This window comes from Salvelinus alpinus, chromosome 28 (genome assembly GCF_045679555.1).
Source record: "Salvelinus alpinus chromosome 28, SLU_Salpinus.1, whole genome shotgun sequence".
NCBI lineage: Eukaryota > Metazoa > Chordata > Actinopteri > Salmoniformes > Salmonidae > Salvelinus > Salvelinus alpinus.
This window is the reverse complement of record NC_092113.1, coordinates 8,047,305-8,063,422: the sequence shown is the minus strand read 5'-3', so window position 1 is coordinate 8,063,422 and position 16,118 is coordinate 8,047,305. Positions and strand designations below refer to the sequence as shown.

The window sequence follows — 16,118 nt, the reverse complement described above, 5'->3', positions numbered from 1 at the left end:
TGCCTTTCTCTCTCCCTTCCACTCTCTATCCCCTGGTTGTCTCACCATTCAATCCCCTCCCCTCCCCATCCCCACTCTCCCTCTGGCTTACACCTTTCTCTGATCAATCCCTCTCTATACCCTGGTCCTCTCTCTCTCTCTCTCTCTCTCTCTCTCTCTCTCTCTCTCTCTCTCTCTCTCTCTCTCTCTCTCTCTCTCTCTCTCTCTCTCTCTCTCTCTCTCTCTCTCTCTCTCTCTCTCTCTCTCTCTCTCTCCTCAGGGGCACAGTATGCTAGCAGCAACAGAGCCCATCCCTCTGGTGACACGTCGGCCCTCGGGTCAGAAAACCCATCCCACTCGCAGCCCGAACCCTGCCCCCAGACCGGCACTATCTCCTGGCAGGCCGCGATCCATGCTGCTCGTAACGCCCAGGGCGACGCTCCCCAGAGCATGAGCGCCCGCCCCTCTGTCCCTGGGGCCACACCTGCCCCGGTGGGCTCACTGTCACAGAGGAAGAGGCAGCTGTACGCCAAGAGCAAGAAGCAGGGCGGCTCCACCAACAGCAGACCGCCCAGGGCCCTGTTCTGCCTCACCCTCAACAACCCCATCCGCAGAGCCTGCATCAGCCTGGTGGAGTGGAAGTATCCTTTTCGGGGCTCTCTCGATGGAGACATACAGGGACTCTCTGTGTCCCAACATGGGACCATGGAAAACACCTGTGGCTTTTCGTCTATTCGTTTACAAGAGAAAGTAGCCCATGATAGCCATGATGGCAAGTGTCATCCTCTGATAGTTAGCATCCCTTCCCAAGCACTAAACAAATAATCGGCAACAAAATCATTTATTCTGCAGTCTCTATAGTGATCATGTAGCCTTGCCGTTGTCTGGGTCTTTCCTCTTCTAAGCTGAAAACACTCCCAGGCCAGACCTCGGTTGGAGACAGTCTAGAGCAGCGTTTCCCAAAACTCGGTCCTCGAGTAAACGTCTTTTTTTTTTGCCCTAGCACTACACATCTGATTCAAATGATCAACGCTTGATAATTAGTTGATTATTTGAATCAGCTGTGTAGTTCTAGGGCAGTAAACCAAACCGTGCACCCCTTGGGGCCCCGAGGAGTTCGGGAAACCCCGGTCTAGAGAAATTCATTTGAGTGTATTGCTGAATGCAGACATCACAGACCATATCCTGTGTGGTTTTATAGATGGCACAGACAATCCCATGATAAGGAGTAAGCTCCCCATCATCTATCGAACTGATGACGTCGCTGCATTTGAAAATGCTTGCTTTGAGCATTGTACTTTTTACCTCATAAGAGCCAAGAGAGTTTCAGGATCCCCCCCTTACCTTTACATGACTGCAATGTGCTCTCTCTGTTTTATGCTCACGTATTGACTGTGTGCTTTGAACATTGTTCCTTAACCGTGTGCCTCAGACCCTTTGATATCTTTATACTGCTCTCTATTTTTGCCAACTGTGTGGCCTTAGCTGTTTACATCCCCTTCCCAGAGGACGACTCCAACTCCACCAACCACGACCTGGTGAGCATTCCAGTTATACAGTTATATTCCAGTTATTCAGTTATACACTGCAATTTACTCTGCTTTGTGTGTTGCCGCTGGTGGATGTGGCTCACCATAGGTAGTCTGAAGAACACACACACACACACACACACACACACACACACACACACACACACACACACACACACACACACACACACACACACACACACACACACACACACACACACACACACACACACACACACACACACACACACACTGGGGAACACACACTGTACATGTTGACATCACTATGGCTACGCATATTGGTCTTTAACCTGTCTGCTGGGCCTGGCTTGGGATTGGTTGTTCCCTGCATGGCCTCAGGGGTTTCCTGTCATTATTTGGTGATGTATCATGTTTCGTTTGTTGACGCAAACGGTATGCTACGCTAGTCTGTTCTGGAGGTCGTCTGCCCTGTGTGTCACGCCCAGTCTGTTCCACATTCAGCAGCGAGGGCTTGGAGAGGAGAATGCCCTGATCATTTGTTATACCATGTTAGTTTGTTTACAGTGTTGTGCTGACATAATCACACACACAGACTTGTATGTGCAGTGCAGCTGCAGCATAGAAGCAATAAGGAAATGAAAATGATCAAATATAATTTACACAGAGCGGTTATAGTTAGCGTTATAGTTCTATGACCAGTTATATGTCAATCAGCAACCTTTAACAGTGACCAGCAAATAGAGGATTTTAGAATTATATTGGAGCTGCCTCAGGTTCTGACCTCTTGGCGTAACGGTTGGGTCTACCCCCCCCCCAAGTTCAGTATATTGGTGTCAAAAGTGAAATGGAGGCCGTGGGACTTGTTCTATACCCCACGCTCTAGGGGGTACTGTAGCGACCATAACCCAACACCTACCGACCTCGTGAAGGGGTTTGGACTTCTTGGCGTAATGGCTAGAGTCCCGGTCGAGGCTACAATATGTCACAAGTGCTTGTCAAAGATATTTAATTCCATTTTGACATACGGAGCTGTATACCTTGTATCTCACGATTCACAGAGAGTGGCAGAGTGAAGGATGACATGAGATGGCTGTAGGTATTCAGAGTGTCTGATGAGTTTCGCTCCGTCTTTGCGTGTTAGATTGACCATCTATCTCGGTTCTATTCCATCTCTGTGCACGCAGATCCAATGGCATGCCAGGCCCCTAACTGTTAAAAATGTGAAAAGATGTTCGTCCTCTTTAGATTGCACTGGAAGACGCATGCCTATGAACTTGTCGTGCTGAGATCTGATATTGCCCTGAGATCTGATATTGCCCTGAGATCTGATATTGCCCTGAGATCTTCTTAGAGAAGTAAGTATTAAAAAACAGATCTCTAAACAGATGGAGGAAACAGAGTATTAACTCTCGCCAAACCTCTGGTCAGCATCATCTCATGTCCAATCTTTATTTGATGGAGGTTTTCTATATTCTCAAAGCTCTCGTCAGAATAAACACATTTAAAATTAGCAGGAATGAGATCAAATAATTGATTTGTTTATGTTGTAAATTGCTGGAGGTATAAGGCTGTTGTGAACACAGTTTGAGAGAGTCATTTCTAGCATATTTTAGCCCCTCCCACCCATCTTATTTTATGTGTATTACTTGTATAGAAGCAGTAGGTAGTATTGTGGCGACAGTGGGAGACATTATAGGAACGCAGCTTTTTCCTATACAGGCCAAAGACGCAGATTCCTCCATCATGGTTATTGTTGAAGTGAAAGCTAGAGTGAACTGAGTCACTAATTCATTTTCCTTTAGGGCAGTAGTTTGTATTATTTGAGGGATTTGACTTATCAACATCTGAGGATTTCTACTGTGAAACCGTAGAGATTCAGGTGATGTGGTTTTAGATTTCAACACCTGATGTGTGAGTTGGCATGAGTTAAATCATTTCCAGTGTCTGTGCCCTAACAACGGTAACGCACGCACGCACGCACGCACGCACGCACGCTGCACGCACGCACGCACGCACGCACGCACGCACGCTGCACGCACGCACACACACACACACACACACACACACACACACACACACACACACACACACACACACACACACACACACACACACACACACACACACACACACACACACACACACACACACACTTGAGCATGTGTCACCTGGCCTCTACATGTCTGCTCTCACAATAGCATTACCGAAGGGGGAGGGGTGAGTCTGTGTATGCCAGGGTTGGGCTCAATTCCAGGCAATTCAGAAAATAAACCATATTGCAATTCCACATTCTCCTCATTGAAAATGATTGAGGAGAATTGCATTTGTAATTTCAGTGTACTTCCTGAATTGTCTAGAATTTAAATGGAATTGTCCCCAAGCCTGGTGTGTGCTTAATAGCCTAGCTAGCCTGAATGAAACCAACAATTCCTAATCTATCAAAACCTTGAATGCACTCTCTCTCAGGGTGTAATCCTCGTTTGAACACTGTAAGGGTGGATCAGTAGAAGTGCATATGTGGAGCATGAATGAGTGCGGGTGCTTTAAGGATGGTTTGCCTGTGTGTCTTAAGAGTACATGGCCATGTACTGTTATAATCTCCACCCGGCACAGCCAGAAGAGGACTGGCCACCCGTCAGAGCCTGGTTCCTTTCTAGGTTTCTTCCTAGATTCCAGACTTTCTAGGGAGTTTTTCCTAGCCGTTGTGCTTCTACATCTGCACTGAGTGCTCTCTGGGGTTTTGGGCTGGGTTTCTGTATAAGCACTTTGTGACAACTGCTGATGTAAAAAGGGGCTTTATAAATGCATTTGATTGATTGATGGATTGTGTGTCGTGCTGTGTGACGGTCACTTAGGGGCTTGAGACCTTCTCCCTTATGTGTCATTGAGCCTGGCAACTCACACCAGTGTGGCTCTTTATCTGGGGTCCATGTCAGTATCTGTGGGAATATCCTAGTTTGAGCGGGTGGGGAACTAGGAACATCCTATATTGAGAGAGAGAAAGAGTGTGTGTGAGTGTGTGTGTGTGTGTGTGTGCACATGTCTCTGTGACCCTATGAGTGTATGTGTGTGGCCAGGTTTGGAGGATTAAGCTGTGCTGTAGATTAGTGCCCAGTAGATGAGAGGAGGTTGTGCAGGCAGAGACGGGGAGGGGGAGTTGTCAGAGTCTAGCACACGAGTGGGAGGTGGGACTGTGAAAGGGATGAGGGTTTAACAGTGGATGATGTGACTGTCTGTTTGGGTCAGACTGACCCCTGCTATGGCTGGGATGACGATAAGGATCCCATTCAGCTTGGCTATGATCTGATGGGTACTTATACTTATGGCATCTCCTTTGACCACTAGCATACTGCTTGTCCAATGAGCGAGCCGTCGCATTGGTCTCCATTGGCAACAGGAGCCAACAGTCACAGCATAAGCACACAGTTGAATAACACTGGATAGATGCTTACTGTCCTGTGTGTTCCTCTGTGTTTGATTATTTTATTCCCCCGGAGATATTTCCATGTATCTGTTGAAGAGAGCCATTGTGTGTGGGTTGTTTAATTGATTCTGTATCATCAAGGTTTCACTTTTGATGGAATTGGATAGCTGAATGGTTTTAATCTGTCCAACTATTTCAGACAGTATGCTAGTATCTAAGATAGGGCTTTTGGATTTAATGGTGTTATTAGATGAGTTGTAAGTGGTTTTGGGCTGCATTCTCATTCTGAGCCTAGCAGACATTGTGTTCATGTCTTTGTATTCTCATTCTGAGCCTAGCAGGCATTGTGTTCATGTCTTTGACTGTATGTAGCACATCATTCAGCGGCTCAAGGCTCAAGACCATGTTTTGTGTGTGTGTATATACAGCAGGGTCTGAAATGATTGACACCCTTGATAAGGATGAGCAACAAATACTATTTTTCCCCAAAATGGTAGGGGTATAAATTATTGACAGCCCTAAAGAGTCTTATAAATATGGTAGTCAGATATTTGTTAGATTTGGTGGGTACTTATGACATCTCCTTTAACTACGTGTGTGAGAGGGTCAAAGATCATACCCCTAAGACGTGCTAACCTCCCCTGTTATTGGTAATGGTGAGAGGTGAACATCTCTTGGAGGTACAAGCTTGATGTAGTAATTGCTAGGTATATGGGACCAAATACCAAACTTTTGACCACCTTATTTTGTTAAACAAAATAAAATTTTCCTGAGCAATTGTATTAGTATAAAATAGTATAATTTCCCCATTCTCTTGAGCATACAATATGCTCAATATTTGAGTTATGTATTTTATATGGTCATTTTTGTTCATCTTTATCAAGGGGGTCAATAATCTCGGAACCCCACTGTATGTGTGTCTGTGTATGTGTGTGTTTATGCTGCCTATGTGTGTTTGTGTGTCTGTGTATGTGTGTGTTTATGTTGCCTGTTTGTGTGTCTGTGTATGTGTGTGTTTATGCTGCCTATGTGTGTTTGTGTGTCTGTGTATGTGTGTGTTTATGTTGCCTGTTTGTGTGTCTGTGTATGTGTGTGTTTATGCTGCCTATGTGTGTTTGTGTGTCTGTGTATGTGTGTGTTTATGTTGTCTATTTGTGTTTGTGTGTCTGTGTATGTGTGTGTTTATGCTGCCTATGTGTGTTTGTGTGTCTGTGTATGTGTGTGTTTATGTTGCCTATGTGTGTCTGTGTATGTGTGTGTTTATGCTGCCTATGTGTGTTTGCGGATAATATGTGTGTGTTATACATTACATTTTCACCGAACAGCATTCTGTGCAGTCTGCCAAAAAGGTGTAATGTGTGTGTGTGTGTGTGTGTCTTTCTGTCAGGGATGGAATGTTTAGTCAAAGAGGAGGGGAAATGAGTCACCTAAGCAGGTCACGTTTGTGTGTGTATGTGTGTGTGCACGTGCGTGCGTGCGCAAATGTGTTTATGAGAAAGAGGAGGGGAAATGAGTCAGGCTAAGCAGGTCACGTTTGTGTGTGTGTGTGTGTGTGTGTGTGTGTGTGTGTGTGTGTGTGTGTGTGTGTGTGTGTGTGTGTGTGTGTGTGTGTGTGTGTGTGTGTGTGTGTGTGTGTGTGTGTGTGTGTGTGTGTGTGCGTGCGTGTGCATATGTGTTTGTGAGAGTGAGTGAGATAGAGATAGAAAGAAATAGATAGATGCAGACCTATTTCAGCAGCTGTAAGATTCTCTACCTCTCCCCCAGTCTCACTCTTTATTTATTTCTCTGATAGATTGACTACCTACTAAAAAATGTAGTACTGTGTTGTAAAACATATCTAACGTGCATGTTTTATTTTTATTTTGGCTAATATACAGTAGCCAGTTTGTGTACAAACAGTACTTTTATTAATCTATTAAAATATATCCATCTATAGATTTGAATCTATAAAATCTATTATTTTGACGGGGTTTCCACTGTTGGGGTTGTGCTATTCAAATGAAATAAAATTGTATTGGTCATATGGATAAGGTACAGCGTAGTTTACACAGCACAATGAAATGCTTCCTTGTCAGCTCTCCTCTCAACAGTGCACAAGTTACAAAACAAAGTACAGTACAGTTGAGTGCAGCGTTATAATGCACCGCTGTAGGTTTTAAGCACACAGGGTGTTAGTATGGAAGGCCTTATCCCCATTTGAGACCACATATACCTGATGTAACTTGATGTTCACAGTTGTTCACTATAACAGCACAGTATGTCTCAACTGGGGCTGGACGGCAATGCTGAGAGCAGATGTTCATTGATCGAATCGGGCTACCAGAGCTGTGTAACAGGGTATGACCCCGGACGGGCTACCAGAGCTGTGTAACAGGGTATGACCCCGGACGGGCTACCAGAGCTGTGTAACAGGGTATGACCCCGGACGGGCTACCAGAGCTGTGTAACAGGGTATGACACCGGACGGGCTACCAGAGCTGTGTATCAGGGTATGACCCCGGACGGGCTAGCAGAGCTGTGCAACAGGGTATGACCCCGGACGGGCTACCAGAGCTGTGTAACAGGGTATGACCCCGGACGGGCTACCAGAGCTGTGTTTACAGGGTATGACCCCGGACGGGCTAGCAGAGCTGTGTAACAGGGTATGACCCCGGACGGGCTACCAGAGCTGTGTAACAGGGTATGACCCCGGACGGGCTAGCAGAGCTGTGTAACAGGGTATGACCCCGGACGGGCTACCAGAGCTGTGTAACAGGGTATGACCCCGGACGGGCTACCAGAGCTGTGTAACAGGGTATGACCCCGGACGGGCTAGCAGAGCTGTGTAACAGGGTATGACCCCGGACGGGCTACCAGAGCTGTGTAACAGGGTATGACCCCGGACAGGCTACCAGAGCTGTGTAACAGGGTATGACCCCGGACGGGCTACCAGAGCTGTGTAACAGGGTATGACCCCGGACGGGCTACCAGAGCTGTGTAACAGGGTATGACCCCGGACGGGCTAGCCGAGGCCAGGCTCTGCTCCCCAGGCAGCATTATTACAGCCTCATTTCAGTTCTCGCCTCATTACAACCAGGAAGTGCTCTGTTGGCCTCGGGGGAGGGGGAGGGGGGTGACACACGCACGTAGTACACGTGCACCATGCGGGCACACACACGTACGCAGACAAGGACTGCAGTTTTGCTGCTGTCAGTATGGCTTCCTCCACTGTCCATGTCCCCATACAGGGCTCGAACCAGTCATCCTCTGTTCGCAAACACAAGTGACCACCCTCCTTGACAACGTGCCAACCGTTTACACTATCGAGAAATATCTCATTCGATAGCTTCATCGGCGACATTTCAAGCAAGCTGTGGAGTGAGCTTACGGTACATTCTTAACTCCGTTACACATGCACACACTCACACACAATTTGTCTTGACATTTTTGGACACTGTATTAATCATTTAAGGAATGCTTTGAATTTACCCTGACTCCAAAGGAAACCACTGTTCCTAGTCCACTCCACAAGATAACCCAAGTGTCTACCACAGAGCGGAGTGTGTGGGCATGGCGAGTGGGTAGATGTCTTACAGCAGCTAGGTCAGGGCTCATTGTCAGTCAGAACCAGCAGCCAGAGACATGGCTGGCAACAACAAAACGAATAAAGCACACTGTACAGCACAGCACAGCACAACAACAGTAGGACAGTACAGCACAACTGAACACAACACAGCACTGCACAATACAACACAAAGACAGCCTCTCTCTCCCCCAGGGCTATGGAGGACAGAAGCAAATGTTTGCATACACATCCTTCATTTAAACTTAATGGTGTGAAAATGTTCTCCTTTTTCCAGTGTGGCTTTTGACGCTCTAAGTATTTACACAGCCAACAAATATCATTGTGTATATCTGGAAGAGATAGAGAGGAAGAACATACGTGTGAAAAACTTAATGCCTACACCTTACTGCTCCATTCTCCTGTTTTACACAGGATTACCCTCATATTGTAATCATTACCCTCATACTGTAATCATTACCCTCATACTGTAATCATTACCCTCATACTGTAATCATTACCCTCACACTGTAATCATTACCCTCATACTGTAATCATTACCCTCATACTGTAATCATTACCCTCATACTGTAATCATTACCCTCATACTGTAATCATTACCCTCATACTGTAAACATTACCCTCACACTGTAATCATTACCCTCATACTGTAATCATTACCCTCACACTGTAATCATTACCCTCATACTGTAATCATTACCCTCATGCTGTAATCATTACCCTCATAATGCAATCATTACCATCCTACTGTAATCATCACTCTCATAATGTAATCATTACACTCACACTGTAATCATTACCCTCATGCTGTAATCATTACCCCTCATAAATCAAATCAAATGTATTTGTCACATACACATGGTTAGCAGATGTTAATGCGAGTGTAGCGAAATGCTTGTGCTTCTAGTTCCGACAATGCAGTAATAACCAACGAGTAATCTAACCTAACAATTCCACAACTATTACCTTATACACACAAGTGTAAAGGGATAAAGAATATGTACATAAAGATATATGAATGAGTGATGGTACAGAACGGCATAGGCAAGATGCAGTAGATGGTATAGAGTACAGTATATACATATGAGATGAATAATGTAGGGTATGTAAACATAAAGTGGCATAGTTTAAAGTGGCTAGTGATACATGTATTACATAAAGATGGCAAGATGCAGTAGATGATATAGAGTACAGTATATACATATACATATGAGATGAGTAAGGGTATGTAAACATTATATTAAGTGGCATTGTTTAAAGTGGCTAGTGATACATTTTTACATAAATTTCCATCAATTCCCATTATTAAAGTGGCTGGAGTTGAGTCAGTATGTTGGCAGCGGCCACTAAATGTTAGTGGTCGCTGTTTAACAGTCTGATGGCCTTGAGATAGAAGCTGTGTTTCAGTCTCTCGGTCCCTGCTTTGATGCACCTGTACTGACCTCGCCTTCTGGATGATAGCGGGGTGAACAGGCAGTGGCTCGGGTGGTTGTTGTCCTTGATGATCTTTATGGCCTTCCTGTGACATCGGGTGGTGTAGGTGTCCTGGAGGGCAGGTAGTTTGCCCCCGGTGATGCGTTGTGCAGACCTAACTACCCTCTGGAGAGCCTTACGGTTGTGGGCGGAGCAGTTGCCGTACCAGGCGGTGATACAGCCCGACAGGATGCTCTCGATTGTGCATCTGTAGAAGTTTGTGAGTGCTTTTGGTGACAAGCCAAATTTCTTCAGCCTCCTGAGGTTGAAGAGGCGCTGCTGCGCCTTCTTCACAACGCTATCTGTGTGGGTGGACCAATTCAGTTTGTCCGTGATGTGTACACCGAGGAACTTAAAACTTACTACCCTCTCCACTACTGTCCCGTCGATGTGGATAGGGGGGTGCTCCCTCTGCTGTTTCCTGAAGTCCACAATCATCTCCTTTGTTTTGTTGACGTTGAGTGTGAGGTTATTTTCCTGACACCACACTCCGAGGGCCCTCCCCTCCTCCCTGTAGGCCGTCTCGTCGTTGTTGGTAATCAAGCCTACCACTGTAGTGTCGTCCGCAAACTTGATGATTGAGTTGGAGGCGTGCATGGCCACGCAGTCGTGGGTGAACAGGGAGTACAGGAGAGGGCTCAGAACGCACCCTTGTGGGGCCCCAGTGTTGAGGATCAGTGGTAATAATGTAATCATTACCCTCATAATGTGATAATTACCCTCATAATGTGATCATTGCCCTCATAATGTAATCATTACCCTCATAATGTAATCATTACCCTCATAATGCAATCATTACCCGCATAATGTGATCATTACCCTCATAATACGATCATTACCCTCATAATGTGATCATTACCCTCATACTGTAATCATCACCCTCATACTGTAATCATTACCCTCACACTGTAATCATTACCCTCATAATGTAATCATCACCCTCATAATGTAATCATTGCCCTCATACTGTAATCATTACCCTCATTTACATTTACATTTTAGTCATTTAGCAGACGCTCTTATCCAGAGCGACTTACAGTAGAGTGCATACATTTTATTACATTTGTTTTACATACTGAGACAAAGATATCCCTACCGGCCAAACCCTCCCTACCGGCCAAACCCTCCCTAACCCGGACGACGCTATGCCAATTGTGCGTCGCCCCACGGATCTCCCGGTTGCGGCCGGCTGCGACAGAGCCTGGGCGCGAACCCAGAGACTCTGGTGGCGCAGCTAGCACTGCGATGCAGTGCCCTAGACCACTGCGCCACCCGGGAGATATACTGTGATCATTACCCTCATAATGTGATCGTTACCCTCATAATGTGATCGTTACCTTCACAGTGTAATCATTGCCTTCATACTGTAATCATTACTCTCATACTGTAATCATTACTCTCATACTGTAATCATTACTCTCATACTGTAATTATTGCCCTCACAATGTAATCATTACCATCATACTGTAATCATTACCCTCACACCATAATCATTATCCTCACACTGTAATCATTACCCTCATACTGTAATCATTACTCTCATACTGTAATAATTTCCCTCATACTGTAATCATTCAACTCATACTGTAGTCATGCATGCAGCGTGTGTGTGTGTGTGTGTGTGTGTGTGTGTGTGTGTGTGTGTGTGTGTGTGTGTGTGTGTGTGTGTGTGTGTGTGTGTGTGTGTGTGTGTGTGTGTGTGTGTGTGTGTGTGTGTAGGTCTCATGAAATGTCAACAGTATTTTGCATTGGGTACAGAGTGTGTCTTTGGTCTGGGTGAGGTGTCAAAAGCTTTTTGCCATGAGTGCTTTTAGGTCTTGTGAAATGTCAACTGCGGTTGGCTTCACGCGTGTTAGCCTCATGTAACTTATTTGGTCTTTTGAAATGTCAACAAAAGATCTGCTGCAGTCACTGTATGTCCAGGCCCTGAAGTGGTGTGTGTGTGTATGTGCATTTGTGTCTGTGTGTGAACCTGAGGGACTTTTAGATATACTTGTCAGATCCATCAGATGTGGTCAAGCTGCCCTCATGGCATTGTCCGTCTGAGATTAGTCATGCTCTGGTGGATGTGAATGTAGTTGCCCTGCTTCGGTCATCTCTCTGTGCGAGGGAGATGGGGACACTGATAGGAATGATGATGATCAGAGCCATGTATTTAGAGAGTTGGGCCAATGCGGTTTCAGCATTATGATACATTTACACGGAAGCCCTTCTATACATTTACATGGCAGCCAAGTTAGCTCCCCATTAACATTACATGAGGAATATATATTTTTAAATACTATAAAACTGAATGCCTAGTGTGAGCATTATGATGCATTTACATGACACTACAACTATGGCAGCCATGTTAGCTCTAAAAAAAGCTCTGACGAAGGCCGTGTGGCCGATACGTAAGCTTATTAAATATCGGTGATACTATCAAGAGCAGTGTGCGGTTTCCTTTTCCTTCAGCCATGTTAGCTCTGCATTAACATTACACGGGGAAATACTGAAACAATGATATGTAATTGAATGTCGAGAATAAGAACAATATTCAACATTCTAAAAGTTGGCATAACTCTCCAAATACAGTATATGATGATGATGATGATGATGATAACGACGACAGAGATGTTGGATGGAGAACGGGGATGATGATGATGATGAACATGATGTGGATGAGGATGGAGAGGAAGGATTGTAAACAGTGCGCCTGGCTGTGAGGAAGCTTGTCTGTTTTAATCCTGCTTTATATGGTCCAGTGAGGGCAGATTACTGCAGCCAGGCCTGTGCAGCTGGAAAGTGCCTGCAGCCTGATTGATGCCTGTTTCACCATTGTGCCATCAATGGTCCATCCACCCTCCTATCTCATTCATCTGTCTCTGTTGTCAATCCCTCACAGTTGTCCGAGAGTCTCGTTTCCTCTCTCAGCCTTTCCCTCACTCAATCACTAAGTCATTGTTCTCGACCCATGATGACAGGTTAGGGGGATGGATAGAGAGATGGAGGGAATGTGGGAGCATTGATTAGGTTGTAAATGGTTTGACATGGGGATTGGGAGGGTGAAGATGCCGCCCCCCCTCATTATGCTAGACCAGTTGTTCAACAAAAGACTGTGGTGGTAGTTGTTACACACGGCTATGAATCCAAAGAAACTCATTCTTGATGAAGTTTTGAACGTCAAGTCGTGGGAGCATTTTGTTTTTCTTTGGTGTTTTTACAAGTCCCACAGTGGTGGTGAGCGAGGCAGTATAATGGAGCTGTGTTCAGGGTTAGGTAGGTTACTTTCTAAATGTAATCCGTTATTTATTAGTTACCTGTCCAAAATTGTAATCAGTAACATAACTTTTGGATTACCCAAACTCCATAATGTAATCTGATTACATACTCCGGTTCTTTGGTGACTAGTAAGCATTTTTTAAACCTCCCACTCTGGGCTGGATGTGTCAATGTGTAATTCATACATGCATAATGTATGTGCAGAATTACTGTCTTATTTCAATTTGCCAAATTTGAAAGTGACTGTTTTCTGGAAGCTATGCTGCGCAATTTTACCTCCATTTCCCCCCATGTGGGCCAGCCCCCTAGCAATTCGAGTTCCAGCCAATGAGAGTCAGCCCCTCATCATTTGAGTGACAGTTAGCAAGAAGCACACACAGCAGAATGCGAGAAAGAGCAATGGTGGTGCATATATCTGCACATTCAGTGCATTCAGAAAGTATTCAGACTCCTTCCCTTTTTCCACATTTTGTTACGTTACAGCCTAATTCTAAAATGGATTAAAAAAAAAAAATCCTCATCAATCTACACACAATACCCCATAATGACAAAGCGAAAACAGGTTGTATTTATAAAAAAAACAGAAATACCTTATTTACATAAGTATTCAGACCCTTTGCTATGAGACTCAAAATTGAGCTCAGGTACATCCTGTTTCCATTGATCATCCTTGAGCTGTTTCTACAACTTGATTGGAGTCCACCTGTGGTAAATCCAATGTATTGGACATGAATTGGTCAGGTTCACACCTGTCTATATAATGTCCCACAGTTGACAGTGCATGTCAGAGAAAAAAACCAAGCGATGACGTCGAAGGAATTGTCCGTAGAGCTCCATGACAGGATTGTGTCAAAGCACAGATCTGGGGAAGGTTACCAAAAAACTTCTGCAGCATTTAAGGTCCCCAAAAACACAGTGACCTCCATCATTCTTAAATGGAAGAAGTTTGGAACCACCAAGACTCTTCCTAGAGCTGGCTGCCTGGCCAAACTGAGCAATTGGGGGAGAAGGGCGTTGGTCAGGGAGGTGACCAAGTGATAATGGAATGAATAATGAAGCTCGCATCCGCTACAAGACCATGGTGCTTGCCTACGGAGCTGTGAGGGGAACGGCACCTCCGTACCTTCAGGCTCTGATCAGGCCCTACACCCAAACAAGGGCACTGCGTTCATCCACCTCTGGCCTGCTCGCCTCCCTACCTCTGAGGAAGTACAGTTCCCGCTCAGCCCAGTCAAAACTGTTCGCTGCTCTGGCACCCCAATGGTGGAACAAACTCCCTCACGACGCCAGGTCAGCGGAGTCAATCACCACCTTCCGGAGACACCTGAAACCCCACCTCTTTAAGGAATACCTAGGATAGGATAAAGTAATCCTTCTAACCCCCCCCTCCCCCTTAAAAGAGTTAGATGCACTATTGTAAAGTGGCTGTTCCACTGGATATCATAAGGTGAATGCACCAATTTGTAAGTCGCTCTGGATAAGAGCGTCTGCTAAATGACTTAAATGTAATGTAAATGTATAATGGCGCTGGAGGGGAGGGCCTCCGTTTTACGGGCTCTGAACCAATTGTGATATTTTGTTAGTTTTTTTTGCATTGTTTGTAACTCATTTTGTACATAATGTTGCTGCAACCGTCTCTTATGACACATCAGACCAGCGATTACTCACCTCAAACTGGACGAAGGTTTCTTCTTTAATGGGTCCGACGCAAAGGATATGCTGCTTTGTTGAGACAAGGCCCAAATCCCGTCATCCGCGTGAAGAAAAGACGGAGAAAAAGGGAGGAGGAAAGCGGGGTGCCTTGTAAGAATTCGCAGACGAGTAGGTAAACCATCACTACCCTCCGTAATATTGGCCAACATGCAATCATTGGAAAAAGAACTGGACAATCTACGATCAAGACTATAATACCAACTGGACATTAAAAACTGTAATATCTTATGTTTCACTGAGACGTGGCTAAGCAACGTCACAGATAATGTAGATGCTGCTGGCCTCTCCGTGCATCGGCAGGACCGAGCAGCTACGTCTTGTAAGACGAGGGGCGGGGGTGTGTGTCTATTTGTCAGTAACTGCTGATGAGCAATGTCTAATATTAAAGAAGTCTCCAGGTATTGCTCGCCTGAGGTAGAATACCTCATGATAAGCTGTTGACCACACTATCTACCAAGAGAGTTCTCATCTATATTATTCGTAGCCGTCTATTTACCACCACAAACCGATGCTGGCACTAAGATCATAAGCAAACAAGAAAATGCTCACCCAGAGGCGGCGCTCCTGGTGGCCGGGGACTTTAATGCAGGCAAACTTAAATCCGTTTTACCTAATTTCTACCAGCATGTCATGTGCAACCATAGGAGAAAAACAACTCTAGGCCACCTCCTGAATTCCTGCTTACCAGTGACTCGCTCAATACGGAAATGGTCAGATGATGTGGAAGCTACGCTACAGGACTGTTTTGCTAGCACAGACTGGAATATGTTCCGGGATTCATCCAATGACATTGAGGAGTATACCACCTCAGTCACTGGCTTCATCAATAAATGACCGTGCGTACATATCCCAACCAGAAGCCATGGATTACAGGCAACATCCGCACCGAGCCAAAGGCTAGAGCTGCCGGTTTCAAGGAGCGGGACACTAATCCGGACGCTTATAAGAAATCCCGCTATGCCCTCAGACGAACCATCAAACAGGCAAAGCATCAATACAGGACTAAGATTGAATCCTACTACACCAGCGCCAACGCTCTTCGGATGTGGCGGGGCTTGAAAACTATTACAGACTACAAAGGGAAACTGTGTGATCACGCTCTCCGTAGCTGATGTGAGCAAGACCTTAAAACAGGTCAACATTCACAAAGCCGGGGGCCAGACGGATTACCAGGACATGTGCTCAAAGCATGCGC

General features: G+C 45.4%; 1 protein-coding gene across 1 annotated transcript in view; it reads left to right on the top strand.

Moving 5' to 3' along the window:
- The window catches only part of LOC139557110 (voltage-dependent L-type calcium channel subunit alpha-1D-like), a 92,664-nt gene that overhangs the window by 1,276 nt on the left and 75,270 nt on the right, over nucleotides 1-16,118 (top strand). Inside the window, exons 2-3 of the mRNA XM_071371482.1 lie at nucleotides 260-620; nucleotides 1,412-1,517. Coding sequence (XP_071227583.1) covers nucleotides 260-620; nucleotides 1,412-1,517 — 467 coding nt within the window. The remainder of the gene's footprint in view (nucleotides 1-259; nucleotides 621-1,411; nucleotides 1,518-16,118) is intronic.